A 19,696-nucleotide genomic window follows, 5' to 3' on the forward strand; every position below is an offset into this window, starting at 1 on the left:
GATTTCTCAGTCATATGTAATTTTCTCGGACCAACAAAAACTTCTGCCAACGCAGATGGCAATGTTTGTGTTGTGTATTCATTTTTGATGTTCTGACAAAAAAACAACAACACATGAATGAAATTCTGTGCGGCCGCTGTCTGGAACACACTGAACAACTCTCCCACCAGTAAATGAACAGCATAATGGTTTTACATCATGATCATGACCATTAAAATCTGATTATCCATCCTTCATTTTTTAACGGAAATGTGTGGGCAACTTCCTGAGAAAAAAAAATCCCGATAAAAGAGGCAGAAATGTAACCTCTTTCTCGTCTCATTAGTGTTGGTAATAAAAGTCTTCATGTGCCTTTTGGTGGAGGCATTGTTATTAAAAGTGCCTCGCCACAGCATGAATGAAAATGCTCCAACCAGTAAACCGCAGTTGGGCCGTTACAGTTGATACTTTCGGGTGCTAGAAATAAATTATGTAGCAATTTCCTGGCTCATTTTATTTCCCGTGGGATTTTTAGTTGTACGTGTATTGCTAGATGTCGGCTGTGTGAAACATAAATGGAGGAGGGGGTATTGAGTTGGAGACATTTTGGATCAATGTTTGACACTATTGATCGTTGGGCTTATGTACAGTACGCTGTCGTCGTGAGGTTTGCATTCTATATCATTTACAATTGATCTGGATTTATGTGCCCTTCAAATTTGTATTTTCTGGTCACTGTATGAACATAAAAGTGACAACTGGTAGAGAACTGCAGGTTTTCAGTGATATCACAGTTGAATGTTTTGTGTAAATCCGTCTTACATCAGAGGAAAACTGTTATGAATACCTGTAATGCATCAGCTCAGGACTTAAGCACAAAGTAGCTCTGCAATAAGGAAGTGGAGTCTGTCTTCATTTTGTTGTTTTTCTGTGTGCAGCCAAAAGAGCATGTCACATGAAGAACTTCCATCCTGGATTAGGATGAGTATGTACACAAGAATCGGGAGACTGTCATGGCTTTGCAACCAGTCATTCAGATCTCTGTGAGAGGACTCAATATTAACGCGTTTGAGTCTTGAGTCTCCACGTCTTTGGAAAAATGGTATATGCACTAAATGGGGGATGGAAACACCTTTTTTCCAATAAGCCCTGACTGAGCACACTTGAACTCACATGACTAATGAGCTGTTTTCCGCTTTTGGTGAAGGAAATGAAGAAGAAAGAGAACCTGCTGTCGGCGTCTTCCACAATGCTCCCATAAGATTCCCACTCCTGATCTAATTCCCACATTCCCTTGTAGGCCCACATGGCCAAGGCAGCTGATTTTGTTCCGTCTTCTTCTTTGAGGTTGATTTGCTTTCCGTTATCGCGACTTCTTCTACTCAGTTTATTACAGTCATGCATAGAGTGGCCTCGATTACACTGCCATCTTGTGATGAAACTGTGCTCTGCATGGTCTAGTTTAGTTGGTTTAAACCAGTTGATGGAAAACGCACTTAAAGAAAGAATATTTCAGTCTGGAGAAAGATGGTTGATTGTTGAGTCTCATCCCACTGAATACCAACCCAGTTGCCAGAATATATGTTGCGGTTGTTTATGGTCTGGTTAGGTTTAGGAAAACATCTTGCTTTGACTTGAAATACCTGTTTCGGTCGCCACAAACACGGCTGGAAATTGTCCCGGGTTCTCCTTAAAAATATCCAGTGGTTTCACATTTTCAAATGTTTGAAACGCAGTCTCAAACTTTGGTCACTGGTTTGGTAACCTTCTCGCCTGTAATTCCACCACCTTTATACATCCCGATATGCAAGTCAGGTCATAAACATGTAATGTGAACGTGACCTGACACATTTTGTAGAAAAGTCAGTATAGTACAGAGACTATGAGACAAAGAAATGTGGAAGTATCAGTGGTTTGCAGAAATACTGCCGCCAAATACTGATGCTTTTGGTTGGTGGCTTGAGTCTGAAGCCAATCCAAAAAGTATTTGACGATTTGGGGATGAGGCCCAATAATAAACTCTCTCCACAATACATTTTAAGATTGACAAAGTGTTGCTTTAATATTCTTTTTTCTTTTTTTCTTTTTTATGACATTTCAAACATTGCCCTAGATTTGCTTGATGGTTAGATTGAAGCACAACACTGTCTTCTCAGAGCAGAAGAAGCTTGACAGAGTGAACAAACGCACTTGACAAGAGTTGTTGACACATTCTACATTTAAGCTGCATTTGCCACAGTGTTCAAAATGTGTGATGTTTCCTGTGAAACCTCTTCTCCTGTTGTTCCGATGGGGCGGGTGGATCCCCATGCAACTCCTACCTGCTGTCCTCACCTGTCCTGTCCTGTTCTATCCTGTCCTGTCCTGTCCTTTCCTGTCCTGTCCTGTCCTGTCTTGTCCTGTCCATCATGCCCTTGGCTGCCTTGGCCCATCCGAGACAGTCACACAGAGACCTGTCGCGCAGATGTCCTCCTGAAAGACAGAGGACGCTGTCTGCCCCAACCCGTCAGTCTCTGTGTGCCTCTGTCCCCCTTGCTCAACCCAGCTTTGGCTCTGTTAACCCTCTTCTCTTCTCCCCCCTCCTCTGTCTCTCTCTCTCTCGCGGCACCAGGCGCGGCTCCCCTCCTGTTCATCCACCCTAAGCATTGCTGAGGTACTCCTGCATGGGTTCTAATGCATCGTTACGGCCGTCACCATGGCATCGGTTCCTCCTCCCCTCCCTCTCTCAAACCTTACTTCCTGCCTGGCATGATTGCTTCCCCCTCTACACTTCCTGTCACTCCCTCTTGTGTTGCCTGCTGTCCTGCCTGCTGTGCCCCTGCTGTCTCTCTACCCACAAATCCTTTATGTTATTCCTCCCTGTGTTTGTGTGGATGTGGTCTGATTTTTTTTTTTTTTTGTCTTGTAGTAAAATGTCCTGTTGCCCTCATTCTGGCACATGTACTGTATCTAACCCCTCGCCTTGTTTTTCCACACTCACACACCCTCCGAAACAAACAAACCTCCATCACTTGGCATATTGCTCAGCTGCGTTTCAACCTCAGAACTGAAGTTGAAAGATGCTTGAATTATGTATTTGAATGAAAGGGGATTGCCTGCACAAACAAAGTGTGTTTTTTCTCCACTCTGTGTACACACCGCAGTTCCTTTAACACTCACACAAACAGCAGCTTGTAAAAGACAATAAAAAAAAAAAAAGAAGGCCCGGGAAATGTGCCGAAAGCCTGTGCTTGTTACTCTGGTCAGGGCCCAATGACTCTGATCTGTAAGTGATGAAGACATGGCCTCATTGCAAGGGCGTGGAGGAGTGCTGACACTTGTCCAATGTGATATTGGAATCCATTGATTACCTGTAATTGCACAGTAATGAAATCTGGAAAAGTGTTTGGAGCTTGGACTTAAATAGAATTATCTAATTAAAGGTGGTGGGAGGTAATGTTTGATTTTTTTCTATCACATATGATGTGAGATGATTAAAGTGGAATTTATTTGTATTTTTTTAAGATATAATCTCTTTCCCCAAAAGTAATTGTAATGCATTTGTTTTCCAGTCTTCATAAACAAGTTAAATTGCTATTATTCGATTACCATGGACACATTAGCTGTAATGTGTTTTAGACCCTTATCAGTACTACTGCATGGCTAATATATTATCTTTAGTAACAAGAAATTCCAGTGCAGACATGCCAAATACACTGTACAGCATATTTAAGGTAATTAGGTTAAAGCAACATTGTGTAGGACTTTTGGGCGATTTGGTGCCCCCTGTAGTTTGAGTGCAATACTCCTGTCATAAATACAAATAAATGTTATCAGATGTAATGCCAGATGAGCTAACTAGCTAACTGCAGCTAAAGTTAGCAGCAGTTAGCAGTTACTGTAAAGCTAACTGTGCATCAAGAAGTTCTGTAAATCACAGAGGGTTGAGGCGAAGCAGCAAGAGGAAATCAGAGCGAAAACCAGGAGCATTTTTCTCCAAAACAGCATAGTTGGCATTGTGTGACATGCATGTAGTGCTGTAAAGCATTTTGCACTTCTCCTGTCAGATCCAATCTGCCTGCCCAGTTAACATGGTGTAGGTACAACTGATCGGAGCATAATGTGGGACCAACATAGACACCAGTCTGCCACTTACAAGTCAGAGCACTGTCAAAATTAATTGAATTGAAGCTGTTATTTTAATCTAAAAGTTGCTTTAATGTTTACGATGCTGGCCTGCCCAGTTCAGTGTGGTTTATCATATTGTGTATTATGCTTTTTAAGTTAAGTTTTATTTACCTCATTCTAGATAAGTATCATAATGATCATGAAAGTCCAATCACTGCATCTTTTCCTGAAATAAATTGTAACCCAATTACAGTGCTCTTAGTTGTATGATTTAAAGGTGCAATATGTAAGAACTGACACCAGAAAAACTAGCTGTAACTACCGTTAGCAAGTGAGCTCTGTTAGGGCAACCAGCTCTCCAGACTGGGAGCTCGGAGCACCAGGGGATGTTGGCATTTACAGTGCTAGCAAAGGAGATTGAGACCGGGCTATATGACGTATGTCTGCAGCACAATACAAAGGCGTCATGATGTCAGAAATGTAGTTGCCTCGCACCCTTTTTTTAGTTTTATACTAAAATTCTTACATATTGCTCCTTTAAAGTTCAATACCAATCAGGTCACTGTAACAGGATTACTGTAGTGCCATTACTTGTAATCTCCATCCCACCCTTCTCCCAGCTGGTCACATGTTGTCAGACAGAGGCCTTGGGTACTGCCAGGGGTCAAGCACTCGCTTGGGTTCATTTCTCAACTTCCACTTGCACCTTAACTAACAGTCCACAGTAGCATCACTCGACTGGAACTGTTGGCAGATCCTCTGAACTGGTTCTGTTCTTCATCCATCTTTGGTTTTGTTGTGTTGTTGGTGGTTTTCCAGTGAGTTGTTTGCCACATTTTTTTATTTTAAAATTTCCTTTTGATCCGATTGCAGAATGTGTGTCAGGTTAGTACTGGCTCAGTTCTGGCTTGTAAGCGTGTGTGTGTGTGTGTGTGTGTGTGTGTGTGTGGGTGTGTGTGTGTGTGTGTGTGTGTGTGTGTGTGTGATTTTGATGTGTGCAAAATGAAGAGTGTGTGTGAGAACTGTGTTTTTCTTATTTAAAAAGCACCACTAACTGACATGTTGTGTTAATGATCAGAGTGGGCGTGCATGCCTGTTTGCCTGCACCTGTGTGAGAGTGTGCGTGGCATGAAGGTGAGTGACTATCCTGTGGCTTCCCCCAGGCCTCACGGAGAGAATTCAGGGCTCACCTGGATGAGGTCATCACGCTCAAGTCAAGGTACTCTACCTTGGACCAGGTAAACCCACAAACCTTCTACCAACCTATTATCTACCGGCATGCAGGCCACTGGCATCCCACATAGCACCTCACCACACTAGTGACACACACCAACACACATGTACACAGGCAGGGAGGCAGCTGAGGGAGAGAGGCACTTCTATGCAAGACTGCACTGGGCAAGCCCTAGTTATAGCACTGATAGTCCAAAAACAGCAAGGACAATATACACAGTATAAGGTAGCTTATGTTAGGCCATAGTGGAAAATATGGAGTTAAAAAACAGACAGTCACAGTGCGAAAGACCGAAACTGGCTCATACTGACAGTGTAGACGACAATATAATGCATTTACACGTGGTATCAACATGTGAGCTGTGTCTGGATAGCTCATTGACTATACAAAATATGGCCAGCAGGGGGCGACTCCACTGGTTTCAAAAACAATTCAAATTGTCTTCAAGCTTACGAGAAAATTACCCTTCTTCTCACTTGATTTGACACCTCAGTAAACGGTTTCGTGATTAGATCATTGTCTCCACTCTACTTTTTAAGTCTTCTTCAATTCAGCGTGAAGTACATTTAGTAAGTTACGGTGCGATTGAGAGTAATGTAGATGATAAAGAAGAGTGTGCTTTAATGCACGGCTACCACGTCCTCGGGTTCTCAGTCAAATCCAATCAGGATATCCCTCCAACTCCATCCCCTCTTCCAAATATTGTCACTTCTGGCTGATAAAAAACCAAGATGGCGACCTGCGTAAAGCCAAACTTGAGTCTTCACAACTATGGTCCAAAAGCCAATGGGTGCGTTAACAAGTGGCTATCTTAAGCAATGTCGTTGGTGCAGATATCACTTGAAAAAGTATTTTCTTGATCAACTTCTCTTTGATTTTCTTACTTTAGAGAGTTCTATGCTGCATTTTCTTCTCAGCTCAGCGGCGAAAATAGGATGTGGAAATTGATGCAGTCATAAAAATGATTCAATATTTGAATTTTGCTAGCAGTGTTGACCAAACCACACAGTCATGATCAAAGAGGTGACCTTGAGATGTAGAGTCAACTTTCATGATTTGAAACCAGTCAGAAGCCGCATGGATACCTGACCGAAACCTGGCGGTACCTGTTGTTCGGTCATGTACATAGTCTGTAATCAGGCAAGCTCTAACCATTGTAACAACGTTGTGACAGGATGCAACAAACTCGGTTCATCAGCTTTACTATGTCTCGCTCGAGTCGGGATCAGATGTAAAAGAAGCAGAACACCTGTTGAGTAAGAGTCGGGTTCGGTTACTTCCCTCTTAGACTTTCTTGGGTTTGGACACTTAAAGGAAACGTCTATCACGGCCTCTTCCTGCTTTGTAAAGCTATAGGCGACACCAGTCCACAGGAAAAAAACACAGAGAGACCTGCATCCTTTCCTTTGACCTGGAACATACTTTGTTCTATCTAACTTACATCCTGAGATTCAATCACGATGAGGGCAACAGAGATAACAAGAATGCTTCTTGAAACTGCAGAATCCATTGAGCTTATTTTGTCATCCAGATAACATTCCAGATACAGATCACATGTTAATATCTGCTGTTGATGTGGTCTGAGTGTTGATTTTGCAAACACAAACACATTATACACTCACTTTTACGCAGGAGTTAGTGTGGTGATACACGCAGCAGTACAACGGGCCAAAAAACAAAGTTAAAGATGATTAGAAACACTAATTGAGTTGTTGCCGCTGTGTATCACCACCTTTAGTGGTCAGCAACATTCCTCCCCATGCCTCACTTTCTCTCTTTCTCTATTGAGATCTCCACCAGCACTCATTCTCTCTCATCCATCACCCATCTGGTCTTTTGATGTGGTTTGTGTATCACGGGCTGGTGATGTTGTAGACTTTTGTTTTTCGCAGAGTGTGTGAGTGTACTCTAGTCTGAATTCAAGCGTGAGTGTGTGATCAACGAGGGCGCAGAAAGGGGAGACCGAGAGAAGCCACCTTTGCCAAAACACACATCCTCAAGCAGCCGCGTCGCTCCTACTCTTTTTCTACGTTGTCGTTTTACCCCCTCAGGCTCTTGCCTTCGCTCCCCAGGGAGGAGGACTCAGCTCTGGATTGCCACAGCAGCATTTTGTCCTCCCCTCCGCCGCTCTGTCGGTATCACTCCGGCGTTTTGTCCTCTGCTCCCTCTCCTTGCTCCATCCCGTGGGGCGAGGCGGTTGAAGCCGGATGAAACGAGCCTCCCTGCCCTGTCACAGCCCTCTCCTCCTCGCGGCGGACAGATAAATCTTACCCCGTTTTGCATAATTCGTCTGACAGCTCCTTTGTTTTGTTGCTGAGCTCAGCAACGCGGCGGTTGCATCCCATCATTTCCTGGAGCGTCTCTTCAGTCGGCCGGTTATTGGCCCCATCGATTTCCCCTACCGGGCGGCTTGCAGCCCCCAGAGTCCACGTGCCTCGCTGACCTGTAGACACTGCCACTCGCTCGTCAGCACATTGATGTCCCTGGAAGATCTCCATGACAACCTGCGCGTCGAATGATTAGTGTTTCCGGATCCGAGGCTTCTGGGATTTGTGTGTGTGTGTGTGTGTGTGTGTGTGTGGGTGGGTGTGTTTCAGGCCCGAAATCGTCAGACACTCACACCCAGATGCGTCAGCGGTGCTTTTCAATTACTTTATTTTATTCCATCTATTTTTGCTTACTAAGGGAGCTGCTTGTGTTTGCGTGTGTGACGTGTGCGTGTCAACATTTGCATCCCCTCATATGAGCTCAATCTCTTCTCTCACTGAGTCACCAGTAACGGGGGATTATTGCAGTGGAGGTTAGATTAGAAAAACGAGTGTGAGAGTGTTTGACAGTCTGCTTATTTTTTTTTACCTCCCTCCTCATACGTCCGACACCACATTCTGCTTCTGCACTCATTCCCCACATCCTCACTTCCTAACTCACCCACCTCCCCCATCCCCTGTAGCTTCACCACTGTGTTCATCTTCGTATGCAAACTCTCCCTCCCCCCCTTCCCATGGCTCTCTGATGGTATGATCTTTTCTACTTAGCTATTTTTTTTTTTTTTTTTGGCCATACTGAGGTCTTGTTTTCCACCCGTGTCCGTCTTAGTGTCATCACTCCACACTGCATCAAGGTTTTTCTTAGCTGTTTCTTAGTTAAACGGTGACTGTACTCAAGATTCATGATGCATTACTATAAAAGGCGTATGTGAAGTTAGGAAGTAGAAAACTTGTGATTCATGTGGTTTTTGTCTGTTTGTGTTTAAAGAGCCAGGTAGTGAGATTCTGATGTAACTGTTGTGCGTTAATCGTGTCATTTTCTATTCATTTTAGATGTCTTTTGTAGTTCTTTTTTAAGCAAGGCACACCTTGTACGAAAAAATGTCCTAGCTGTCGATCGTTAGCTCTCACATGTGCTTTTCAATGTCTGCAAGTTTGATGTGTGTGTCTTGCTGTAGCTGTATTTAGCTCCCTTAATCCCCATCTTTTTTCTGTCTCTTTTTTTCCCATCACACCTCTCCCTCTCTCTATACGAGGGCTGTGCAGTTGTGGCACAAATCTCCTAGCAACCACAGCTGGCGCCATCACGGAGGTCCACTGGAAAATAGGCTGTATGCAAAAAAAAAAAAAAAATGTCAGAAATAGCAAGTGAGCTGAAAGAACAGATAGCAGATTGTAAAATCAATACCTCCTGGATTTAGGTCAGTTCTAGTAATGTGAAGACTTCAGGATCTCCACTCAAACACAAAGGAGTTGTATATTGAGAATAGTAGGCTCAAGTTGGTCAGCCATGTTGGACTTCTTTTTAATTAAAGCTGTTTCACAACTTTGCTTCTAATCAATGTTAGCTTGTGTTCAAATCCAGAAGTTGAAGAATTGATTTACCTGGACTCATGCAGCCATATCTGCTGAGATTACTAATACTGAAGGAAATCTCTGGTGTCCTACAGTAATGTGAAGGCTTTGTCACGAGTATAGTTCAATCAGCACCCATGTAAACAAATTCAGCAATATTCAGTCAAATACAGCAGCTTGGTCATTGGCTTTAAACTTCAAATTACAACACTCTCTCCCCCTCTGGAGTTTAAACATATGGAACTTCCTAGTAGACTTTCAAAATAAAGCACACTTAACTTTGTGAAACACTCAGGCTTTGGTTTGGTCTTGCATGCTCTGGGTTAATATAACCGCACTCAGTTGCATTTTTTACGTAACTGACATTACATAATTATGTATTTTGACCAGGGGTGGATTGGCCATCGGGAGTACCGGGACTTTTCCCGGTGGGCTGGTCACTAATGGGCCGATGGACGGCTGTTTTTTATTTTATTTTTATTTATTTATTAAACTTTTTTTTTTTTTTGCCATGCCTCGCCTTGCCTTGGTAACTATTGTAACTCTCCCGGCCCAGGGAGAGAGACATGCATCGGCTCGGCCCACAGTGCTCAGCTGCAGACACAGCAGAGAGATGACGATTGGCCCAGTGGCTTGTCTGTCTAAAGAATACCTGGCCGGGGCAAGCAGCACCGATGCTGCAGTTTCAGCAGCGGGTCCTTCACGTGAGTCTGACAGTGAGTCTGAAGAGAGTGAGGCTCCCATTACCACTGCCCTTATGGTGCAGGAGGAGGCTGAAAACATAAGTGTTGAGGAAGACTCTCCACCATGTGAAGGAGGTAGTGATACCGTTGTAAGCAGGCATGTGCCTTCTAGAATGGTGTGGATAAACATTCATTAAAATAAATGGTTCAGAACGGTTGCTTAACTGTCTATGAACTTTACTTGACATAATAAATAGCAAACTCTGGATGGTGTGGTGTGTTACAACTAAATCTAGTTATCTAAAGTATTGGAAAACAATAACCATATTCATATACTATCCTGATTAATTGATTAGTTGCTTTTATTAACCACTTAAGCCCTATTTCAAGCTTTCATCAAAGGATGCCACACAAAATTGCAGATCTACAAGCTTACAACTCACATGTTGCAATGTGATGTGTTTTGAGCATGTAGATCTGCTATTTTCACAGTTTTCGATCCTTTCTATCTATAATGACATCCCCCAAATCAGGTCACCAGAGTTAAAGTGTTTAAAATGCCAACATGCAACTTTCTTCGTGCCCACACTCCAATTTGGTCATGAAGGACATTGAGCTAACAACTTAACAAATATGTATGCTTTACATATTTTTTTTGTTTATGGTTTATTGTCCTTTCAACAGTTTAACATTATACAGTTAAAATTAATAAAACACTGATAAACTACTGTTACAATAAAACATCTGCATACATATTACTCATGATGCAGTACACAAATTACAAGTATTTCCTCTTATGTCATGCTTCATTGTCTATATATTATGTTGAGCTGTACTGTCTTTCTAAAATAAAATTAGTGTTAGTCCATTTTTCAGATCATTTTACTATTGTTTTCCATACTTGAGCCAACTAGCCAAAGTTCTGATTGCATGCAGACTCATTATGTGCATGTAATCTTGTTCAAACTTATTCCTATTCCACACTATTCCTCTACTTTTCATGTCCAAGTTTGTGATAGGCGACAGGCCCAGTACATCATCTCCTGTGTGAGTGAATGACAAATAAACACTCTTGAATCTTAAATCCTTTCTCCAGTATCCTTCTTAAGAGCAAGTGAGCAACACACTGTGTAGTTATCATTTATTTTATTCAAGGCTTCAGAATATAAAGGGCTATTGTTTAGTATAGTGGTGTTAGTAAGAGCTTGTGTGTTTGTATGTACATCAACGGGGCGAGTTGGCACAATATCTGCGCGCGGATTGTAGTGGGCCGGTCTTGACCAAAAAGTCCAGGGCAAAATGTTTGTCCCAGTCCACCCCTGACTTTGACTTACTTACAGTACATAACTTACAAACAAAACAATGTTGTCTCTTGGTTACATATGGCACGCAAACTCTCTGGGGCTGCATGGATATGTCGTTGCCATGTTTGTTTTATCCAAACTCCTTAAAATAGTGTTACCAAGTAATCTGTGTAAGGTTTTGACCACGAAGGCACGTTGGTAGCATCAATTCATTGTTGGTGTTTCATTGGATTTGTTTGACTTGTTCACTTCATCCGTGGATGTCAAGATGAGCAACTGGAAAGCCGCTGAGATCCGGGAGATGCTAGCGTCTCCTCGGTCTCTGTAGCTGTCTTCGTTGTCCGCTTGTTGTTGTAGCGGCAAGCTACTAACGGTCGCTACTTTCAAATTAAAAGCCCCCAGCTAAGAACCTGGTCCTAAACTCCAATGGGGTGCAATGTGAAGCTCATATTTTGAAGAGAAATTGGACCTGCTTCCTGTTAGCTGTCTTGAGGCAGCTAATGGAGGTGGCGAGGCACTCCGCTGCACGCTTCCTTAAGTAGCGGGGGTTTAACATCGGCGTGTGTTTGACTGAGGATGCGAGAATATGGGCCACTGGTCTATAACTAAGTAAATCTATCAAGCGTCGTCACATTTAATACCACGGCAGGGGGGAAGCACCAATGACAAGGCAGTGGCCATTCATGATTATGCTGCATCCCACCGGCCTTGAGCGGGCAGCTGCAATGCACTGTTCAAGCCCAACTTCGTGCTTCACGTCACCTCACATGTTTACGCCTACCCTAGTGGCGGCTTTTTGGAAAACAAGGAATATTACACTTCCCTTTCACATAGACAAGACGGCAGATTGCAGCCTTTACCTTGCTGCAAATGTGCTGCCTTTTCTATCTAAAAGGGGCTATTGTTGGCCGAATCGTTTCTTCCAAGTCAAGAACAGTTCCAACATCTTTTGAGCAAGTTGTGCTATCCAAAATGGCGTCGGCTCCTCACCTTCAGGTGTTCAGAGGCTCACAGGGCCTCCAGTATGGCTGCCACAGGGTGCATTATGCCTCCTGACAGCCCACTATGCTTTCCTTCTTTCTATCTTTCCTTCCATTCTATCTCCGTTCTCTCCTTGCTGCTCCTCTCCCTCCCCCTGCTATAGGGTTGCTTGTCGTAGTGGATGCCTGTCTTTGTCTGTTTGTCTTCTCGTCCGTCTGTGCGTCTGTCAGTCTGTCCTGTCTGTCTGTCTGTCTGTCTGTCTGTAGTGTTGTGGTTGCCGGGACAGATGCACTGATGCCTGTGATTCGATGCTTTATCTCCACTAGCTCCAGTGTAGGTTGGAGGGGCTTAAAGATGATCGCAGGAGGACCTTCAGCTCTCGAGTAACTATCCCGCCCCCTCCCCTTCCCCCCTCCCCCCTTTTTTCCTCCTTTCCCTCACCCTCCTCCGAGGAGCGCGCAAAACAAACGCCCCGCTCTGTGTCCCACCCCCCACCTCCTTCCTCTCCTCCTCCTCCTCTTCCTCCCCTTCCTCGCTTGCCTAGCTTTCTCTCTAGCTCTCGCTCACTCTCTCTCTCTCTCTCTCTGTATGTCTCTCTATCTGTCCGTCTGTCCTTCACTCTCATCGCTGTCTCACTTTTTTCTCTGTCCGGTCTGTTAGGATTCTTCCTCGCTCACTTTTTCTGTCTCTCGTCATTCACTTTCTCTTTCCTCTCCCTCCATCTGTCTGTCCGCCTCTCTCTGTTTCTGTCTTCTCCGGTTAACATGCTCTGCTTTCAGTAGCTCTGTCTGGTGTGCTGGATGTCTGTTAAGTAGATGCCATCAGGCCGCCTCTAGTGGTCTTGATTGTTTTTGTTCTTTTTCTTCCTATTTTCCCTCCTTTCTGCTGTGTCTCGGCTCTGTAGTTTAGTGAAGTCTGTCTAGTCCGTGCTTCCTGTTTTCGTTTCGTTTCTTTTTTTCTTTCCGGGCTGTGGGACCACGTCATGCTGATCCACCATCCTTCCACGCTCTGCCTCTCTCTCTCTCTCTCTCTCTCTCTCTCTCTCTCTGTCTCTCTCTCTCTGTCTACCTACCTGTTGTTATTTTCTATCTCTCTGTCTCTCCATCCCTCCTCATCCTCTTCCTCCTCCTCCTCCTCCTCTTCCTCCTCCATCCCACCCACCTTGCCCCACCTCCCATCTCTCCACCCTCTCACCTTGGCTGTTTGGTGCCCAGTGGTGTCACAGTATTAGCCTAGTTATGATGGCGGTGAGGGAGGGGAGGAGGGAGAAAGGGGTGGGTTGTTGGGTAGAGAGACCTTCACCTTCACCATGGGTGTTTCGGTTCTCCATACACCACACACTGCCCACACCCAGCTTATGCGATTGATAACGGCAGGTCACAGAGGTGATTGAGATGCAGCAGTCGCAGCAAAGGTAAAGCAGGTGAGGGCAGACAGAACATGACTGACAGACAACCAGGCAATTAATGATGTCAGTCAAAAACACCTGGACGAAGGTAGACAGGCCAGCGAGTTGGCAGAAACAACAAATGGAGAGCTAAAAAAATTCCCCTCCAAATTCAACTCAACATTGGCCAAAAGAACATTTTGAATGCAAACAAACTCTCATGTAAATATCTGCCCCGAATTTTGGCATCAGATTTGTTTTGGTTATAATTAACTGCTTTCACTGCACCCAGACCGACTGTATGTTGGTGTGGTTGTATAAAGAAAAACTTCTTCCGAGCCAAACCTTGATAAATTTCAACTTGTGATTCTCCTTCCCTTACCGAGTCATTCCCTGAGGCTGAGCTTCACAAAAGCGTCTTCTTCACAAGCAGCTCAAATCTGTTGCATCAGTGCAAAGGTGTTCTGTTATTTTTCTATAAATACCACAAACAAACAGCTGATCACAAGGAGGTCGACAGCTGCTAACAGCAACGGTGAGGTGAAAAAGGGACCGCTGGTGCCTCTATGTGCCACTTCTTCTGGCTATTTTGTTAATCGTTCAATCCGTTTGAGCAATTATTTTAATAAAGGAGTCTATGTTATCTCATCACAACTTCTTAAATGTGGAAATTGTATGTTTTATTTACGCAACCCAGTCGCCAGAAAGAAATGTTGGCACTGTTTGTCTCTACAAACCACAGATATGTTAAAACTTCACATTTCTTTATGTGACAGCTTTGTGTTTCTTTAGGTAAAACCTTGTGACAACGCTGTGCTTATGATCTGATTAGGTCTGGTCACAAGAACTATTTGGTTAGGGTTTGCAAAAGAACATAAAATACCTGTTTTTGTCGCCACAAACACGGCTGCAGGACGCCCAAACTTCCCATAAAAATATCAGTGTTTTGTGGCTCGACAGTGTACCGAGATTTCCTTAAAAGAATCCAGTTGCGTTGCGTGTACAAATGTTGGAACACCGTGGTCCTTTGTCAAAAATATTCAGTGGTTTCACACTTCTCGAATCTCGAACTGTGGTCGCTGGTTTGGCAGCCTTCTCGCATGTAAATTCAACATCGTCCCCTCCGCCAACCGATCTGAATGTCAGGTCTTACACATGTAAGGACATTTTCTTGGGCTCTGGCAACACCGATCAACATTTCACGTGTTTTCTGACATTTTGTAGGCCAAACATCGAATATATTAATGGAGAAAATAACCAATAGATTAACAGGCATTGAAAACATTTTAATTTGCCGTCCCAACGATATTGATTTCTTGTAATTGCAACAACATTAAACTGCTCTGTGACCGTTAACAAACAGGATATACTTCACTTCCCACTATCACTGTGTTGTAAGGAATTGGGTCAAGGCTTCAATGTCTCTTTTTGACAGGAGGAAACAGGGTTGATAGGGAATGTGGTCTTTGTTTCATCTCCGCCATGGATTCCTTTTGTTGTACTTCTTGGCAGAGATAATCAATTTGGCACCAGCTTTAATTCTGTTTGTTCTCCGTTCACTCACCAACAGTTCGCCGCCGTCTCCAGATGGTTTTTGGGAAGCTCAGCCCAGTTTTAACCCCATCCGCTCTCCTCCCTACCTTGCCTTGATAGATTACGAGTAGCTGAGCGCTCAGCGATTTCCAGAGAAACCTCGCCGTCCCGCACCACATCTGAACAGCCACTCTATAACTATACTCGACACTACATTTCCACCACATTTGATGTTAGCACAGTTAATACATCTTGTTATGACATTGTGATACGATATTGTCACTCTGTATGTTGTTGCCTTTGTCCGTATATATTCCTCTATATAGCGCTCCAATCTGATAGTGATGTGACATATCAGTGCATTTATCAGTGTGAATATCACCTGTGATGCGATGGTGTTAGTGTACAGTAAGTAATGCGGGAGATGCAGCCATCTCCCAACAAGCAGGACAAAGTGCACAATGTAGTGTGACACGGCTCTTGCCAATGCTTCTGACTGTTGTATAAACAGCTTCTCATCTCAAGCATATCAAAAGAGCAGCACAGTTTATCTCAAATTACCACTACCTCTGCTCTCTCTCTCTCTCTCTCTCTCTCTTTCTTCTTGCCCTCCATCTTTCTCTCCCCAATCGCTCTCTCTCCATCTTTAGGTGCAGTCACGATGCAGCAGCAAAGAAAATATCCTAAGATCAAGTGAGTACTAAGTTTGCAGTTCAAGAGCAATCCCTCTCTCTCTCTGTCTGTTCCCTGTATGTCGCGTCTGCATGCACTCTCAAACACACATAAATAGATTTCAAATGCGCATGTGTTGTGACAATGCGAGGATTGGTTTTGTGTGTTTGGCTGTGTGTGGCTGCTGTGTTCCTGTGCATGTGTGTGTGTGTGTGTGTGTGTGTATATGTGTGTGTGTGTGTCTGTGATGTTTTGCCAAAGGTTGTTAAGCCTCATGTTAAGCATCGGAATATGCTGTGGAAGCCTAAGTGTATGTTTAAAGGAGGGGAATTGGGTCAAGGGAAATCAAAGCACAGCACCTATTCTTCACTGTGAGGCAGAGAGGCAGAGGGAGAGCGAGGCAGAGAGATATAAAAACGGAAGGAGAGAGAGAGAGAGAGAGAGAGAGCAGATTACATATTAGTTACACCGCGCTTTGTTCCTTTTACCTTTGGAATTATTAGAGAGGTATTATTAGCGCAACATTGCTGTTATCGAGCACCGCTATCATCCAGCTGTGTGACTATTTCTTGCCAATCCCTCCTCGTGGTGTTCAAATTGTCTTATTGCACATGTATGCGCAAGGAAAATAAATCACGTTAATCCAGTTATCTTAGTGACAGTGTCGTGGAAACACATTAGATTACATGTGTTTATTTCTGTAACTGTAGCACGAGTGCATATGTATCATTTTTCTGAGGTTTGAAATTTGACCTTTAAAGCAAACCCACTGCGTTCAGATCGGTTTTAATTCCTCTTTTTAATTTTTTTTTTGTGGCTCTCGGGCCAAAAGTTTCTTAAAATACTGCTTTTGTCTCCAGAGATAGTTGAGTGGTTCAGTTCCCCGCCTTTGGAGACACACAGATGCTTCCCCTGTCTCGGGATTGAGTCCCAGCAGCATTCTCTCATCTCTCTCCCAACTTTCAAACTGTCTAAATTAAGAATAAAAATGCTCAAAGTGGGTGTTTTTCCAATTGATCATAGGCTTACATTTTAAAGTTAGGGTCTAGAGCTATGTGTGAAAGTCCCTCTTTTGCAGAATATTGACTTATTTATGTCATGCGTAAATACAGTGGTGGGAAGTAGTAAGGCGCGGTCCACAGGTATTTCATAAAACGTACGAACGAGCAACAGCTCTGTGAGAAGTAGTCACGTTTCTCTGCATCATCACTTTTGTCCTATGAGATCAAATAAAAGTGAAAATTGTCCACAGTATTTCAGCAATGATGCAACCAACCAACCACAAAGGTGTTTTCGGGTGCGTAGGGCGATTATGGCTGCAATGCTGCTCGAATGATCAACCATAATCAGCAGACAAATTATGATATGATATTATAGATAAAGATAAAACCTTAATGATCCAGGTTAGAATTCACATGCTACCTAGCAAATAGATTAGAGAAAATAGTTAAACAACACATTGATGCATCAAACATGATAATCCGATAATGTAATATATTAAATAAAAAATGTGTCTTTCTGCACAATGAGTACTTTCATATTTAATTGTATTATTTTATATTATATAGGTATATTTTAATGCTTACACTTTTTACTGAACTCAAAATGTAAATGCTTGACTGTGCTTACCTTCTAATGGGGTATTTCAACTCTGTGTTATTGCTACATTTTAAGTACAAGATCTGAGTACGTCTCCCACCTCTGTGTAAATATGCGATCTCTCTAGTGTCTTAAAAACGTAAACAAATAGAACAAATTCCAATGATTGCACTATTAAAGCAGAAAACCCCCGACACCTGCCATTGATAACAGAAAACAGTAACAGTAACGCCTCAATTTACTGCTCACTATAAAGTCAACTGTTAAATGAACTGGCTCATATTTAGTTGTCCTTTTGTATATTCCCCCATAGGTAGCAACACATTGCAGTACAGAAAGGGCAAGGAGGTTAATTAGTTGATTTAACAAAAAAGTCAAACGTGTGCTTAATGCATTGAAATATGTGTGTTTTTGTGTGTGAACCCTTTCGTGACAATGTTATATCTAACGCCACATGTCTACCCAGGTCACAGTGCAGTGGACATCACCAAGGTGGCCCGAAGGCACCGCATGTCCCCCTTCCCCCTCACCTCCATGGACAAGGCCTTCATCACTGTGCTGGAGATGACCGCCGTCCTGGGCACTGAGATCATCAACTACAGAGGTACAGAGGACGGACGTTTCACCCTGTCATGCTGCAGAAAAGCTTCACACTCGCTTAACTGTGCCAAATTTGCTAATCTCGCCCCCTTGGCATCTCTATTTTGTCTTCCTATTATGTCTGCTGACATCAGCCACTGAGCATGCTGGGACGTGTCACACCTTTCAGATCGATGCAGCAACATGCGCTCGCTAAGTTCACACGACAGCATTTAAACACTCTCCATCCACAACTGGACACCTTACTGAATCAGCAGTCTCTGTCTTCATGCCAGAGTGTCAGTCACACCGACGATCAAACGCGCACGCACACACACCCACACCCACACACACACACACACACACACACATTTACTTTTGTCCTTTTTAGTCACATGCTTAAGTTGCAAGTTGAGTTGTCACCTTATGTTTTTATAGTAATTCAGCGTGATAAGATCAATTGTAATGTTTTCTAATGGATCTTTGTTGTTGTGTTTTAATGTATTTGCATGTCTAAACAGATATACACAGAGAAGCTAGTTTAGCACCTTTGGGTCTCGTCAGCCTTCTGGCGGAGTGCAGGGTGACACAGAGGCAGGCTGAGGAGCCAGAGGGGAAAACACACACTCTTTAATTCATCTCGGAAGATGGGGTAGCGAGGATTGGTGCAATAAAAGCCTGCGGCGCACATGACTTCTAGATCAATCATGGTAGAAGGAACACTTTTCCCGTTCCCAGATGTAAAGCGTTGTTTCATGTTCTCGGAGAGGAGAGTGAGTCGCAGGATTTGCAGGAGGACAGTGGGCTACGGACGACAGGAAGATGGGATATGGGAGATGAAATATTTAGAGAGACAACAGCTGGAGCAGCTCCCCTGCTGGATTTAGAGGGGCTTGCATATGCGTGTGTGTGCGCGCCTGTGTGTGTGTGTGTGTGTGTGTGTGTGTGTGTTTGTGTGTGTCATTTTTATGTTTTTTCTACAACAATACAACATGTTAATTAGTTAATTAGAAGTAGTAGGAGAAAGGTTTTGTTACCTTTGAACAACAATTTTCAAACTAAGAGAAATACACAAGTTTGCTCAAGGTAACAGGTGAGTTTTATGCCGTCTTTTGTCGCTAATTTCGGCATAGAGAAGGTGGCGAGCCAGATTTAACCTTAATGTGAAACAAACTAATGTTATGTGAATAAAGATAAAAAATCGCTGCCATGTCACATTGATTTTTATAAGCAATGGTGGTTGTTTAATTGTGTAGTCGCCATCAGAGAATCCTGTTTTACTGCGGGGTCGCTTGTGTTTATTCATGGCATACGTGCAAAGTGTTACTCGGCACACACTGAGGTAGTGTGTGAGGTAAATTACATTTCCTGATGATGGAGGTCACCTGTGCAGATCAATGTTGCAGTCAGGTTAATACACAGAAATGAAGAAGATTCACGTTTTAATCCAAAAAGTAAAAAAGGAATCTCTGAGCTCTGTCTCGGTTGCTAAACGACCTGGGAGCAGAATCCGACGTGACGCCGGCTGTTTATTCCTCCAGACGGTCTCTCTCTCCTTCACAGCTGATCGACTCTTATGCTGTGCATTTAAGCTAACTAGCAATGGAAATGTTAGCTTCATATTTACTCCGCAGACATAACTTTTAAATAATCCTCTTAAGAAACACTTGGAAAGAAAGGGAATAAGCACATTTCCTAAAATGCATGCACATTCATTCTTACTGTCCTCTAAAACGTATTAATTTGTTTCTTGAGGCACGAGCAGGATGAGTGATGTCTCAATGCCCCTTGATTTA

The 19,696-nt window shown here is 43.3% G+C and overlaps 1 protein-coding gene across 7 annotated transcripts in view; it reads left to right on the forward strand.

Annotated features, from left to right (window-relative positions):
- gphnb (gephyrin b) overlaps positions 1-19,696 on the forward strand; it is a 111,529-nt gene that overhangs the window by 79,523 nt on the left and 12,310 nt on the right. For 5 of the 7 annotated variants that reach the window (XM_030404879.1, XM_030404880.1, XM_030404881.1 and 2 more), the window contains exons 9-13: positions 2,591-2,632; positions 5,250-5,324; positions 12,457-12,513; positions 15,701-15,743; positions 17,788-17,925. In XM_030404879.1, coding sequence (XP_030260739.1) covers positions 2,591-2,632; positions 5,250-5,324; positions 12,457-12,513; positions 15,701-15,743; positions 17,788-17,925 — 355 coding nt within the window. The remainder of the gene's footprint in view (positions 1-2,590; positions 2,633-5,249; positions 5,325-12,456; positions 12,514-15,700; positions 15,744-17,787; positions 17,926-19,696) is intronic. The other 2 variants (XM_030404884.1, XM_030404885.1) reach the window with 1 other exon arrangement.

The sequence above is a fragment of the Sparus aurata genome, chromosome 22 (genome assembly GCF_900880675.1).
Source record: "Sparus aurata chromosome 22, fSpaAur1.1, whole genome shotgun sequence".
In the NCBI taxonomy this organism is placed as follows: domain Eukaryota; kingdom Metazoa; phylum Chordata; class Actinopteri; order Spariformes; family Sparidae; genus Sparus; species Sparus aurata.